The 16,022-nt window shown below is 39.8% G+C and overlaps 1 protein-coding gene across 7 annotated transcripts in view; it reads right to left on the minus strand.

Moving 5' to 3' along the window:
* The window catches only part of RNF38 (ring finger protein 38), a 114,560-nt gene that overhangs the window by 10,324 nt on the left and 88,214 nt on the right, over positions 1-16,022 (minus strand). For all 7 annotated transcript variants that reach the window (XM_005486279.4, XM_074532240.1, XM_074532236.1 and 4 more), the window contains 6 exons: positions 15,059-15,272; positions 12,082-12,249; positions 6,617-6,787; positions 4,848-5,009; positions 1,853-1,959; positions 216-300 (listed from right to left, as the gene is read on the minus strand). In XM_005486279.4, coding sequence (XP_005486336.3) covers positions 216-300; positions 1,853-1,959; positions 4,848-5,009; positions 6,617-6,787; positions 12,082-12,249; positions 15,059-15,272 — 907 coding nt within the window. The remainder of the gene's footprint in view (positions 1-215; positions 301-1,852; positions 1,960-4,847; positions 5,010-6,616; positions 6,788-12,081; positions 12,250-15,058; positions 15,273-16,022) is intronic.

A 16,022-nucleotide genomic window follows, 5' to 3' on the forward strand; every position in this document is an offset into this window, starting at 1 on the left:
GAATTCTGAGAGAAACAGACAAGAAAGAAAGCTAAACGCTTCTAATATTCAGTATTACAAAAAAATCTGAAAGGACCATTTCTGGATTCTGTCTTCATAGTCACTACATTTATTTGAAAAGCAAAACCAGGATTAAAAGCAAAATATAATAAAATGTTATCTATTGCTTGAGCTAACATCTGTTCTTTAAAGACAGTTGTAGTTCACACACCAACCTCATAGTTTTCTACCTCTCCATCTTCCACATCCAACTCAAAGCTGAAAGCTGGTCCAACTGCCGGTGGCACTGGGAGCATTGATCTACCATGAGAGCAAACAAGGATAAGGTTCAGCATCTTGCTGAAGGAAAGCACAGAAACATCTGGCAGAGGTAAAGTAACCTTTCTGATGCCTCTCAAATCAACATGTTCTCAGAACTGGCAAAAATGTGTTTGAAGTCAAGACCAGACATTTGAAGTGAAAGAGTCACAGAAAAATGGTTTTTTTTGCTAACTTTCTGATATTGGGAGTGCTTTTTAACTGCATGCGTGCTTCGCTTGACGCTTTTAACCAAGCTCAGCTTTATTACAAAAACTAATCTTTTAATTATCACAGACTATGGAGACCTACAACTGACAAAAAATTGATATTCTTCTTTTAAATATGCTTTATTTCCTTAAGTGGATAAAAGACCATCAAAGAGGAATAAGGAATACTAAGTCCATTTAGATCTCAAACATAAAAGTCTTGCAACTTCTGCAAGCCTAAACCACAAAAGTGAAGATAAATAGGATTTGTACCGGACAAACCCATCCTGAAGGCAAGCACAAATTCACTTTCTCATGTACTGTGATGTTGGTAAAAGCAGAATCCCGTCAGACTGAGAGATCAGAGAGATGTTTTTCTGGTTGTATATTCAGTAAGTCTTTTTACCCCCCCTCAAGGTAGTACAATGGGTCAAAACTCCATCCACAGACATGGAAATCACAAATTCAAAGCACTAATACAGTAGAATCAGGAATTATTGTGCTACATCACGTCCCCAATTAATAGGCAAGAAGCTATGACACTACTCTCAGATTGCAAGACGAAAAGTTGAACAACTTTGCTGAATCAGATTTCTGGTGCCATTCTCATGCCACGTTTGACATTGCACAGAGAGAATCTACAGATCTGGTGTCAATGCTTGATTATTTCCTTGTCAGTGTCACCTCTGCCACCAGAAACCTAATCTTTTTTTTTCCAAACATTTAATTCTTACTTCCAGTATAGAACACAGAAGACTAATACATGTCACAGACCCAAACTCTCTTATAGAGAGTCTACCATAACACACTACAGATAATTCCTAAATGTTAATTGTCTCACATCTTTTCCAGAAACAGCTACTCAGAGGCAGAACAGAATGTGACAGCTGTGACAGAGTAGCACTCAAGCCAATAAAGAATACAAATCACAGAAGTCCCCACTCTTGTGTTTTACAATCAAGAACCAAACCAAATTAATTTATTCCATAAAGGAAGACTCCTATAACTTGATCCTACAGTGTAACTATGCCTCTGTAAGAGTATCATAGAACTATGATTTAAAATCTGTTGAAGATTTTACCAAGAGTTCAGAAACAAGAGGCTGCTGTGCCTCAAAACACCTACAAAACTACACTGGATGAACTATTGCTCACTTAAATATTTTCTTGCTCAGTGATGTTGGTTATTAAAAGTAGGCTGAAAAGTTTACACATAAATCAAAGTTTTCCTCTGAGACAGGTGAAATATGCCTGGTCTCTGGTAGAGTCCAACCATAAAAAATGCCAAGATGCTTTCTGACTTCTTAATAGCCTACATGGAAGCAAACAAATGTACTTTTCACTTACAGCACATAAGGTAATAGGCTGGGATGGTAAGGGTGTGGTGGTATTGGCTGCTGTGATCGGTATCTGCTGCGCCCTGTGAGTCTTCGAGGCATAAAAGGTGGGTAAGGCTGCAAGAAAGAAGAAAATAAGCTTCAACTCCAACCTGCAGAACTGGAACTTGTGTCCAGTTCTGGGCTCCCCAGCACAGACAGACCTGGACATACTGGGGAGAGTCCAACAAAGGTCACTAAGATGGGACTGAAGCATTTCATGTGCGCAAGAAGGCTGAAACAGCTGAGCCTGTTCAGCCTGGAGAGGAGAGGGCTCGGGGGGATCCTGTCAATGTATCTAAATACCTGAAGGGAGGGTGCAAAGAAGGCAGAGCCAGGCTCTTTTCAGTGGTGCCCAGTGGCAGGACCAGAGACACTGGGCACAGACTGAAACACAGGAGGCTCCGTGTGAAATCAGGAAACACTTTACTCTGAGGGTGACTGAGTACTGTTCCTTAGGGAGATGGTGGAGTCTGCCTTCCTGGAGATGCTCAAACCTGGCTGGACATAGTCCAGGACACCCAGTTTTAGGTGGCCCTGCTTGACCAGATGACCTCCCTTCCAACCTTATCCAGCCTGTAAGCATATCATTCTACATTTTCTATTCTTAATCAATAATGAAATAATGACATTCACTTTCAATAAAGCATTCTTTAAAAAATTTTGCCTCTGCTAAAATTCAACAGAATCTCAGCCTCAATTTGAAATTATTATTCCCATCTATAATATACAATCATATCAATTAATGTGAAAAAGTGGTAATATACAACAGAAATCCCTACAAGTTCTTGTGTGTTTAGTCTGCAGTCAGTACCATTTGGGAAACAGGACATGAATTGCTGAAGCTCTTCTAAATATAAAAAGCTCAGGTGCTATTATCCAGGGCTGCGCATAAGCAGTTGAGTAAAGAAGCCCTTAAAAAACTCTTTAAAAATGAGAATTAAAAAAAAAAATCCTTTTAAAAATACCTAACTTTTAAGCAGTGGTATATACTTATATTTAGGCTTAAAGCCTTTCAGGTGCATGTAGAAGGTTTAATCAGTACAACTTCTGCAGCTGAACCACACCTAGAGAGACACTCAAGCCCAAAGTTTCCATGCATTCATTCTATGGATAAATCAGGGCGCTTTTTGTCATCTTTTACTAAAATCTTTTACTAAAAACTGGTTCTGTATTTTCTACAATTAATGTTTTTGAATTTTTTCAAAATTCATGTATCCCTATTAAATTCATATTTGAGGGCCTTAAGACTTTTTTTTTGAAACAAAGAACACGCTAAGCCTTTACAAACACATTTTTCTTCTTACATGTTTGAAATTTGAAAGCACAAGAGCCCAGCACTCCCAATGATTAACCCAAAATCCCCTAATTTTACAACAGAAACATTGTAATTAGGTAGCCATGGTCATACATAAAATTAACATATGAATATGAACATAAGAATATAAGAACAATACAAAAGAGCCAGGTTCCTTTTAGTTGGAGTCTCAAACTAGACATACGAAATATTAATTTTATTGCTTTGTGAATTCTACAATCCCAGAACATATTTAGAAACTGCTGTGTTCACTGAATGAAGAAGAATCAGAAATGCATCTATTCCATTCTAGTGTCAATGCAAATAAAGCTTTGTAAAAATTTAGTATTACTTTATAAAAGGTCACATGGTTACTTGTAATATGTCTCTACTCTACTCCTTCACAATAAACAACACAGAGTTGAAGCATCAGTGAGGACAAATGCTACGATCTGCAGAAAATGGTAACTATGTTTCCTATCTGATTTAACAACCAAACTTAAAAATGAAAAGGTCTGACTCCAAGCAAAACATGTATGATTAATTAATTAATCTAACAAGCACACTGAATAAAATACAAACAGTTTATAGAAGCTTTCAAGTGTCCTGGACTCCAGAGTGTCTCATAGTGCATGAAGACTTCATTGATAATGTGTACACCTTTAGATTAGGAGGAAGTCGATCACTTTTTGAAATGGTGGACATTTCCTTGAACCTTTATGAAAACTGCAAGCAACCATTTGATTAGGTTCTGTGATTTCAAGAAGAATAATTGAAGACAAAGTATCTGTAGATTCTGCAGCTGCAGAGCCTAAAATTTAATAATTATTTAAAATTTAAATAACAATATGGCCCATAAACCACTGACAACTTGATGAATGTGTCGGACAATAAAAATTTCAGCACCTAAACTTGGGATCTAGCTATTTCTCCCAGCATCACACAGGCAGGAGAGGCGGTATTTTGGTTTTTTTAAAGAAGTGATCCACACAAAACCACAACAACAAAACCATGACAAATCTCAAGCCTAGTATAATTGCAAAATGAAGTACAAGACAAAGATCCTAGAAGTAGCACCACTGGACACACCACAGAAGCACATGATTCAACAAAATACAAAATAGACTTTATCCTGCACCCCTTTTAATTTTATTTTGTACTGCTGCAGTTGAACTGCCTGTTGATCCCCTGAAAGCTGAGTTAAATCACGCTTTAGAACATGGCTATCTTTATAATATATGGTGTAGTCTAAATTATGGAAGCACTCTACAACTGCTTAAACAGAACTGTTTTTAAAGCATTCTGGCTTTCCTGAGCTGTGGAAACTCAACAAATGATGAAGAATTAACTAAAAGTGGTAACAATTTTTCTGAACTGTACTAACCCATACCTGCAGTAGAAATCCTGGACTATGTGAAGACATGGAAAGCTTTCTAAGTAAATGCTGCTGCACTTTGCAGATAATGTTACTGGAAATAATTTGCTGGTCTCATTAAATTACTCTTAACTTAATTAACTTAGGCTTAAAGAGAATACCAAAATATACAGCTATTCCAATAATGGAATACGACTGCAAAAGCATGACTTTTCAACAAAATGTACGACAGAATAAAGATCGAGAATGTCAATGCAGTGTGAAAGAGAATGTAGCATAGAAAACAATACTTACTACCCCAAATGACACCTCCTGGTGTAATGGATCATGGGCTAAGAACTGAAGAGGAGCTGAGGGAGGCAACGTTGGTGGATGGGCTGAGGGAGGGTATGTAAAACCTCCTACAGGAAGATGTTCTCCAAGCAATTCTACATCATTTTCTATCCTTTGAAGTGGCTACAAAAAAAACAGAGATAGTCTTTGTTGCAATAACAGAGATGAAATTTTCTCCCCAATAAAGAACTGTAGTCCCAGCTGTATATTCTGTGCTGCCATGATCAGTTTAATAGTAACTCTGTGAGCAATTCCTAGGTCATTAACACTACCCAAAATAGCAAAGACAACACTACACATTTGATATAAATTCACCTTTTCCAGCTAGCCATGCTTATAGGCCAGGAATTTATGCGATCTAGCAAATATAGGAGTGGCTGTAATTTCCTGTATCTTGCATTTTTCAGGACAAATATTTGTTCTCCTTCTTGCCAGGCTGCTCTCACTGTATAACTATGCGAGAGAAAAAAATAAACAACCATAGACAAGAACTGAAATTGTGCCAGAAAAATTGGAAAGTGGAAGGGAATCATGGTGGTTCCAGCAGATGAAACTGATAATGATATCCAGAAAGCAAGCAGATGCTTTCCTAGGAGGGTCATGCAAGCAGTGCTAACAAGCAGTTCTGAAGTTTCAGAAGCATGGGATTCCAGACTGGTTTTGTTGCTTGTCAAATCTAGTTAATATGCCCAAGAAACAACTAGGAATTCTTACTGTTTCACAAACACACCATTCTGTTATTGATACTGAATTTTACCATTTCAAGAAATTCAGCTAAGAAAGCCACCTTAGGAACCAAAGGAATTCACTATTTTTCTGCTATATAGAACAAAATATTCTTAAATCACTATGATGCAAGCTTTTTGGCAAAGCTGAAAGCAGACAGGCAAGCCTTGTTAAAAATCCAAGTAAGCAACTCAAGGTAAAACCTGAGTCCATAAATTTTCTAAAGCTAAGTCTCGCAAAGACTTCTACCACAAAGAACCATTTTGTTAGGATGATGGAAACTGTTCTCCCATCACTGTAATAAGGTGATTACAATCCTATCCACACCAGAGTCATGGCATGAAGGAGTCTCAGCAATGTTTGCAATAATAAAGCTATATCCTATTTCTGCGTTACTGAAATATCTGCATCTTCTACTCACCGGGGCAAACAAATGGATAAGTACTCACATAACCACACAGAAAGAGTGGTAGGCCAGAACTGTAAACCTGATTTCCCTCTAAATCCAAAACAGGGTCACATTTTTTCCATGTCTGCATAGTCCATTCCATGAACCCAAATCTGCTTAAGCAACATCAGTAATTTTCATAAGTGTAAAGAAAATGTCCTAGGGAAAGGACTGGTTATTTAAAAATTAATCATGAAGTAATACAAAAGAAACTAAAATAAAAGCAACATTGTGCTTTTTTCTCTGCTCAGCTTTTGAGATGCCTACTACGCTCTCACAACCTCGTCTGGATTCTACTCTGCTTCCTGGGAAAGAAATACCTATTGGTGAAGGAAATACCCATCTTTCTGAGAGAAGTAAAAGCATATGGACAACCAGAACAGGTAATGACGAAACCTGAAGTGAAACTCTGAACTTCAGAAGTATTTTTTCATCTTCACACCAAGCGGCTACAATTTGAAAGAAAATCCTTGTCTCTGACTCAATCAGGTATCAGTACTATGTGCCCATCCAGCCCACCAGTTCTACTGAGAGTGGGGTAAGAAGCATTACTTACCGACCGTGACTGTTGTGCTTGGAAAGGAACAAATTGTCCTGGAGGAGGTAAGTGAGGAGGGTGGTGTGTAGAGATATGAGGAGGATGCAGAAGGAATGGGTCACTAGAAATGAGGGGTGGAAATGCTGCATATGGGACAGGTAGGTGCTGGACTGAGCAGGCCTGAAGCATCTGAAATACAATGAAAACAATACATTTTTGTAGCACAAACATTACCTACACAATGTTCCATATTCCATGTATTTATTATGACAAGATATAATTGTAACAGAACAGTTCTTTACCCTTGTTGAAAAAGCCTCCAAAATACACATAAATAAGATTTCATTCAAGGAACAGCGATTACTACAGAACAGGCTCTAGGAAGTCGCACAGTACAATATCTGCTAGGTGCTCATGGGGTCGCCAGAAGACTGGATTTTCCATACTCGAGGACCAGACAAGCTCCTAAGTGATGAACAGATACAGCTATCCTAGTAATTTTATTTTCCCCACATATCATCATAAAAACAACATGCCAAAGCAATGGTCTTGCAAGCACTATAAGCTCTAGATGCAGATGAGGGAATCAGCTGTCAGACTGCCTAAAAACCTCTGTTGCCTCATATACTATTAATAATTCACATGTCTGCTTTCTTTTGCACTTTTGGGCTAATCCTATGCTCTGAAAGCAGCTCCCCAGTGACAGATATTACAAAAAATAGCTCTTTTTCTCTCCTCCTTTAAATACCTGACAAAAAAGCAACTTTCAGCATTAACGTTTTGTCATGGTTTGAGCCTGGAACAGAGCCAGTGCCCCCCCCATGAAAATGCCTCACCCTGGTGTCTGCTGTGAGATGTGACCAGGAATAAGCAAAACAGGCTCTAACTTAAACATAAAGAACACTTTATTACTTAAACTACAGGAAAATAGGGAAAGACTATAAGGAAAAGAAAAAAAGAAATTGAAAACCTTACAAAAAAACTTTCCTCCTCCCCACTCCCTGACTTTCCCATTCCGATACATTCTCCCAAATCAACTGCCCAGCCTTGGCCCCACACTTTAGTATACTCAAACTGCAGTTCATGAAGAGGAAAGGAGTCCTTCTTGTTCCATAGGCTTCTCCTGGAAACACACTGAAACCTCGTGTGCTTCCTTGTCACTTCGGCACCGCCCGGAAAAAGTCCTTTTGCCGCTTGTGACATCTTCCTTCCATGCCCAGTGCTCTCACCACTGACGGCATGGACCAGAGCTGCTTTTAGGGTTGTCTTTCAAGGATGCCTTGTCTCACTCCAAAAAGGCACAGTCTCTGCTTTGGGACATCTGTCCCCCCCATATTTTTCCAACCCCCTGGGGCCGGGGGGTCCTCACGAATGAACCCTCCTGGTTTTGAGGCACTGCCTCCCCCTAAATGCAGTCTGTGTCACAGGAACAACTGAGTCCATGGCCACAAGAAAAGTCCAGCCAAAAGGCCACTCCAAATCATCTCTCCCCATCCAATCATCTCCACGTTCTTCGGGCCAGGTCCTTGTCTCATCTCATCTCTTATCTCCCTTCTTATTCAGCTTCGAGGAGGATTAGCATTTTTGCAAGGCCCCAATCATGAAAGAAAGGGTTAAAAGTTTTCAGTCTCTGTCTATCTCAGAATGCTGGTACTCCCACAGGTGCTGCTGCTCCACCGGCCAGGCTGCACTCTTCCCTCCCCTTTCTCCTCCTGGGCGGCTGCTATCACATTCAGACGCCGGCTCTCCTCTCTCTCCCTCCTGGGGGGGGGGAATGGCTGCCTGATGTCTCTTGGGGCTCCCCCACCCTTCCATCCTTGAGAGCTTTCTCACCCCCATCTCTGTCCAGGCCCCGGGCCTACCGCATGGCTGCCCCTCCCCCGCCCAGCAGCAGCGGCTGGGCTGGACGGGGGAGAGATCTGATCTCTTCGCCGCGACGTCCCAAGAGAGCGTGCCAAGGGCAGTGCCCTGCTTTTAACCCCTGTGTATTCTCGGAGGTGTGTCCAAACCCCACTGGCTACACTAGGTGCCAGTCTCAAACCTAAAACTTTCATTGGTTTGACCACAGCTTCCCAGAATTCCCACTCCTTCCTGGTCAAACCACCACACGTTTGAAAAATAAAATGCTGAAAGCACAGCAGGGAAACAGGAATGTACTTTTTGGCAGTGTTCAGTTTTACTTCCACCTTTATATATGGAGGAGCAAGGAACCTGCAATCTCCTTTTTGTTGCACTTTGAACTGTTATGAGAATGCCAGGCATTTCTTTTACACTTTTAACAATTACAACAACATTTAATTAAGATATTCATTATCAAATCTTGAAAAATCACCCAGTTTTGATCTCTCACTTTTTTTTATTAGTCATATCACACAGCAAACATTTACATATTGACTATAATAGCATAAAATGGTAAAAGGAATTAATTTAAATTAGATTTCAGTAGCGGAGGTGAAACTATCATCTCAATTTGCTGTGATCATGACCAAACATAAACCTCCAAATGCACCAGAATACTAGTAGATTAATTTGATCCAACTACTATTTTTAATTTAAATGCTGACTATACTTTTCCCTCAGTTACTACATCATTTTTCTAAAAAATAAATACCATAAACAAATGTTTCTATGCTTAAATATCTTTTTTTTTTTTTAATTGAAAACTGTCCTCTGAAATAGCTGAAGATAAATCTGCCGGTAGAACATCTCCCAGTCTTCTTCAAAACATGAGATTCTTTGGGAAACACTGAAATACGATTCTACATGATAGAGATTACCATAGCTCCTATATAGGTTTGCAAATGTTTGACTTGTGCTATGCCCATGTCACTTTTTAAAGCTAGAGCAAATGAGGTGACTAACTTCAAAGCAGAAAGAAATGAAAATTACCTTTTTATTCATTCAAGCTTTAGAAAAGTTCTTCAGTTTGAACATATTGTAGAATGAACTGGGTTGGAAGGCACCTTAAAGATCATTTTGTTTCAAACTCCCTGCCATGGGCAGGCACACCGTTCACTAGACGCGGTTGCTCAGAGCTTCATCCAACCTGGCCTTGAACACTTTCAAGGATGTGGCATCCATAACTTTTCTGGGCAACCTGTTCCAGTGCCATACCATCCTCACAGTAAAGAGCTTTTTTCTCCTGACATATAATTTAAACCTACTCTTTTTCAGTTTAAAGCCATTCCGCATTTTGTTCTGTCACTACATGCCTTTGTAAGAAGTCTTAGTCCACCATACTTTTAGGTTGGCTTTAAGTATCTGAATTAGGGTACCCCAAAGCCTTCTCTTTTCCAGGCTGAACAAAACAAATTCTTTCAGCCTTTCCCCACAGGAGAGGTGCCATCTTAGTGTCCCTCCTCTGGACCCACTCCAGCAGTTCTATGTCCTCCCTGTGCTGGGAGCCCAGAGCTGGATGCAGGTTCCAGGTTGGCTCTCCCCAGAGCAGAGCAGAGGGGCAGAATCCCCTCCCTGCCCTGCTGCCCACGCTGCTCTGGATGCAGCCCAGGACACGTTTGGCTCTCTGGGCTGGAAGTGCCATGGCTGGGTCATGTCCAGCCTCTCACCCACCAGCACCCCCAAGCCCTTCTCGTAGGGCTGCTCTCCATCTGCTCATGCCCAGCCTGTGTTGGTACAACCCAGGTGCAGCACTTTGTGGTTGGTCTTGTTACACCCCATGAGATTTCATATAGGCCCATTTCTCAAGCTTGTCCATGTCCCTCTGGATGCCATTATGGTCTCTGAAGAACTTTTAAAACTGATAAAGGTGTTTTATTAATGGCATTTGTTTATTTCATAGTGACACATGCAGTGAGATAGACAAATTTCCCAGTTTCCTTCTGTCATTATGAAATGACAAAAGGAAACTGGGAAATTCACAGATGTAGCTGGGAAGCAAAGTGACATGCTGGAGGGCAGGTGCTACCTTGAGATGTATTTTTATAGGCTGGAGAAATTGGCTGACAGGAACTATTTAAAGTTCCAAGGTAAATGTGAAGTCTGGCACTGGACAAGAGTAACTCCATGGATCAGGACACTCTGAGACTAATTGGTTGCAGTCAGATTTGCAGCAAAAAAGTGAAGTTGTCGTGGACACACACATAATACCCATAATGTTCTTACCCAAAAAGGCCTATGGCATGCATGGCTAAGAAAGCAACTGGTGAAACTAGTAAAGTGATTCTGCTCCTCCATTCAGAAACTGTAACATTTATCTCAATTCCTGGGCCCAGTTTTGGGCATGTCAGTGCCAAACACAATGACAACATGATGATCAGGTCATGGTGAAAGTCATGATGACCAGTGACTTGGAGAGAACTGCATAAAAGAGGTGGCAGAACTAGACTTGTTCTTCTTTAAAAAGAGAAAAGTAAGCCAATACCTTACCCCTGTGTCTAACTACTTCCTAAGAGTGGACAGGAAGAATCCAAGACCTCCTCAAGAAGCAAAGTGAAAGAGCACAAGACCAATGGGACCAAGATGCAACAAAGAAAACTCAGCCAAACATCCAGAGGAAGTTCTTCATCACAAGGACAGTCAAACACTGAAGCAGAAACTTACAGGTGCTGTGAAATCTCCATACTTGGAAGCTGGTACTGCAGCAGGTGACCACCAGAAAACCTCCAGAGTCCTCTCAACTTAAAACTATTCCTCAATTTTATGCTTTAACAGAAGAAGCATAAAGTCTGCCTGCTGATGCTACAGAAACCTAACTGTTTATATTCATTTGTACTGGATCTATTCTCTCAATACACTTGAAAACAAAAACCAGAGTTTTACTCCTATATGTATTAGAAGGAAAACTGCATTGTTGAATTAGATAACCTTTTATGAATTGCACAGGTAATATATCTATTCAAAGCATAGGGTAAGATTATTAGTATGCGTTGGATGGATTTCCCTAAGCCCCAATACATTTTCAGATTTTTCTCTGTTGTTTCTTAGGATATGTTCCTTCTTTCCTTGCTGAATTTAGTAAGAATTGTTCCAGTCTCTGGGTAGGTACTTACTCTGAGATTGCTTTTTTCCACTACCACCACCACTAAACAGAAGAAAAAGCCCGTCTCTCATGCTGCCTCAGGGATATACATCAGCTTATGTAACAGATTTTCACCAATTTGACAGGAAAGGAACTGATTCTCACAAATAATCCAGACTTGCCAGTATCATGCTGCAGACCTTGTTGCCTCTGATGGGGATAAATGGTACCTAGGCATGATAAACACAAACTACTCTTACTCTTCAATGGGCAGCCTAAAGAAATAGATGGGTCATATCAAGGGTTTTGTTTCAGTGCCACACAGGCTTACTCAATTCACAGAAAGCACCACAGGAAAAGCAAAGTTACACACTGCTGGCAGAGACCAACATTATATCAACATCAAAAGTGTACACTAAACGCTGTATATTGTACTGCATATGACATTTTAGATTTGTACTAGAAAAACAGACTGAAGCTGGTGTAGTTAGAGAGACCTACTTACTGGGGGAGGCACACTGCAAACTGGAAGGTGCTGGCCACTGAAAACCACTGAGCAACCTGGGACCTGCTGCGTGCTGCAGGCTGGAATGTGCTGGCCTGTGCAAAGTGGTATCCCATGTGGAGCCACAGTTGTCACTGTGTATGAAACAGGAACTGTGCCCTGATGAATCTGCGGCAAAAGGAAAAGAAAATGTATTTAATAACTTACTGTAAAGTCTTAACACTCTTATACAGCACAGTAAGACAACAAGCTTTTATTTACACATCAGAAAAATAATATATTCACAAAGAAAGTGTAATAGGAGGTGCATGGTTGTAATTTCTGTTCATTAAAATGTTTTAATCAACGGAATGTTATTTACTGATAAAATTCAGAATTTCTGGGCAAGAGGGAGCTCTCAGCTTAACGTGTTAAAACTTCAGTGGCACCTCAGTCACTAAGTAGCATGTCAGACTATTAAGCCTGCCTATCCTCCCTTCTCTCCCCAAGTTAATTATGAAATTAACCTTTTTATGAAATAAGAAGGTGGTAACTCCCACATAAAAAGTTAATCTACAAGCAGCTCAAGAATTTTCTCAGTTCTGAAGGGACTGATTCAGTACTAATTCAAGAGATTTGTATCTTTAAAAAGCAAAACAATTTTCCAGATTTTTTTTCTTCCTAAGAGACCACTCTCTTGATTCACTTTCAAGCCAGCATTTAAGCTAAATTCCTAACTTAACTAACAGAACAGCTAACTATAAAGTGGAAAAGGAGAAGTTAACATGACTAAGAGGCAGCAGACCCTAACTGTCCAGACTCATATTAGGAAACCACGTAACCAAATTTTCTAACTAGTGGCAGTCCATAAAATTTAATCATCAAATCAAGATCCAAAGGTATTCTTCACCTAGAAACCACATGGGATGTTTGTTTGTTTGAAATTTTGTTGGATTCTTATAACACTGAATGATCTTTTAACATTTTCATGCTCTAATAAAACTGAAAAGGTTTAAGAGTCAGGAAGCAGAGATTAATTGAAAGCAATTATTTCAAAGTACTCCCTCCATGATCAGGCAAAATAGAACCTTCTTATTTAAAGCAGAACAAGAACAGCTCCTCATGAAGGTGAGAACGAGCAAAGAGAGCTAAACTACCAAACTGGTAGTGTACAGCCCAATAAAGAAACCAAAATAGAACACAGATCACTGAACACAGGTTAAAATCTCAAACATCAATAATGACAGAAACCAGGTTCAGGAAAGATACTGAACGTGAACCATTCTGGCTCTGCTGCGAAAAGCTGGGCCTAAGTGCAATGCTATATGTGATCCTGGAATGTTTGTTGCTCATAATAATAATAAAGAAATGACTTCTCAAAATGTTCATGCCCCTGAATTGAAAGTAGCACCATGGAAGACTTCAGTCAGTCTGGAAATACATCTAATCATAGATGGTGTTTGGCAGTGGAATGGAAAACTGTTCAGCCAGACTTGTAATGAGCTTACAACATAAAGCAAGAGCATTTTCAGACCTCCAGCAGAAGAACTCCTAAAAATATAAGTTTGTGAGATGCTAGAATGGCACTGGCTTCTATCCTTTCACTTGGTCCCAAACACAAATACTTCCCTGCTGAGAACTGCTCTGCACACATAGTGTGACACACTAGCGCTATGCATCTGCACTGAATGCCAACCAGCTTTTAAGCACAGATGTTACAGCTGCATTCTGTGCGTGTGCAGCTCCCGATGTGGACATCTAGGATCTACTCGCAGCTATGTAGCAAGCAGTGTTCTTGTGCTATGGCCTCTTAATTTAGTAGACAACAACAAAGGTTACCTCAACAGGATCACAATCATTTAGGCTGGAAAAGACCACTGAGCTGCTCAAGTCCAACCATTAACTCAGCACTGCCACCCCTAAATCATGTCTGTAATTGCCACACCTACATGTCTTTTAAATACCACCAGGCATGGTGACTCCACCACCTCCCTGGGAAGCCAGATCCAATGCTTGACCACCCTTTCAGTAATTTTTCGTAATATCCAGTCTACACAACCATTGTCCAACTTCCTCCTGTCCTGTCACTTGTTACTCGGGAAACCAATGCCCGGGTTACAACCTCCTTTCAGGTACTTTTAGAGATTGGTAAAGTCTTCCCAGAGCCTCCTTTTCTCCAGGGTAAACATACAGCTCCCTCAGCCACTCCTCATATGATCTGTGCTCCAGATCCTTCACCAGTTCCACTGCTCTTCCAAGGACATGCTCCATCAATGCGATGTCCCTACTGTAGTGACAGGCCCAAAACTTCTTTTACAGGTTCTCAATTACAGAATTCTATACAAAGTGCTGTTGCGGAGAGGAATTATTTACTTTCTGGACCAACTTGAATATAATTTTTTCATATAATTTAGGGAGGAGCTGATTAGGCTTGGAGAGCTGATTTAGTTATGCAACAAAACTACTGTGATTCCTGCTGCTACATAGACAACCAACTATAGGTATTGTAATTCTACCTCTAAATAATACATTCTAACTGTATTATTTTGTGACTCCTAAGCTAAGGTGAAGCCTTTCATGTGAAATAGAATACATAATTAATAAGTATCATACTACATCTTTCTTGCAAGAAACTAATTACAAAAGCAAAATAACTGCATTTCAAAGGTTTGATACAGAGACATAGAGAAATATGCCAATTTATGTACTGACAAATTGTTAAATATGAATTGTTAAGTATCAATCTTCTTTATTAAAAGTGTGAATGTTTGGAGTTTATTTTTTTCAGTGCCTACTGCAATGCTTCATACACATAATATTCAACAAAAACCACCACTCCGTAAGAAGTCAAATAGAAATTAGTGCTCTGTGACTTTCACTGTCAACCATGAGATGAGATGATTTGGTGAGGAGAGGGATCTTGAAGATGGTGGGAAAACCCCCTAAAACCAAACACCACCTCTCTAACAGCCTTCTCATTGTGCTGTAAAAATTTTACCTGATCATGAATGTCAACCATGACTGCATTCTGCTGTGGTGGGTGAGCAGCTGGGTGCAACATACGAGGAGATACATTCGGTGGGCGAAAAGCTCGAGGCTCTTCTATTGCTTGCTGCTGTCCATAGGAGAGATGGTGATAGTTTTCATCCTGGCTAATAGAATTATGTCTAGACAAACGATCTCTCCTTGTTCTCTGACGTCGAACGGGAGGACTGGAAATGCATTAAAAAAATTAGAGGTTACGTAAATGACATAAATCCTTCTTACTAACTAAAACCTCAAGAGAATCAAATATCCAGGAATTTTTTGAACTGGAAAATTTTACTAGAACAAGTTTAGTAGATTGGAATAATTTTTTTTTGCTGACAGAACTTCTAGAATCCTTATAAATGACACTTTTTTCAGTATGGAAATGCTTAGCAAAGCATAACTTAGTGCTGTTAGGGAAACCAAGAGGAGAACTGCAATGTAAATATTACCTTGTTAAAAAATAACACTTGGATTGCCACAGTAGTACTCAAAAGTCAAGACAGCAATCTTCATGATATTCCCATGCCTTTATTCTATCTAAGTAAAAATCCTTCATTAAATGATCACAGATTTCCCCAGGGTCTATGTTTCAACCACACCACATATTGATTGCTTGCTTAGTGACAGCAGACAAAACAGTAGACTTCTTTGAAGAAACAAATTAATTTTTCAGCTCTCACATGTTCACTGCATAACTTGAGTGCACTCTAAAATTCTCTCCAGGAGGTCCCACAAAATTATGATTGTGGCCTTGTTTCTTTTCCAGAGTGGAGAACTTCTGTAGACAGACTTAGACCACAGCATATACCTGTTACAGCAATCGATCTACAGGTGTAGGATTTGATTATGTATTCTTACATAATTGTGCTCAAGTTCTGAGTAGAGCTGCAACTACCTTAAGCTAAAAGTTCTAGAAATCAGAGACCACTGGC

This window comes from Zonotrichia albicollis, chromosome Z, assembly GCF_047830755.1.
Source record: "Zonotrichia albicollis isolate bZonAlb1 chromosome Z, bZonAlb1.hap1, whole genome shotgun sequence".
NCBI classification, from domain to species: Eukaryota; Metazoa; Chordata; class Aves; order Passeriformes; family Passerellidae; genus Zonotrichia; species Zonotrichia albicollis.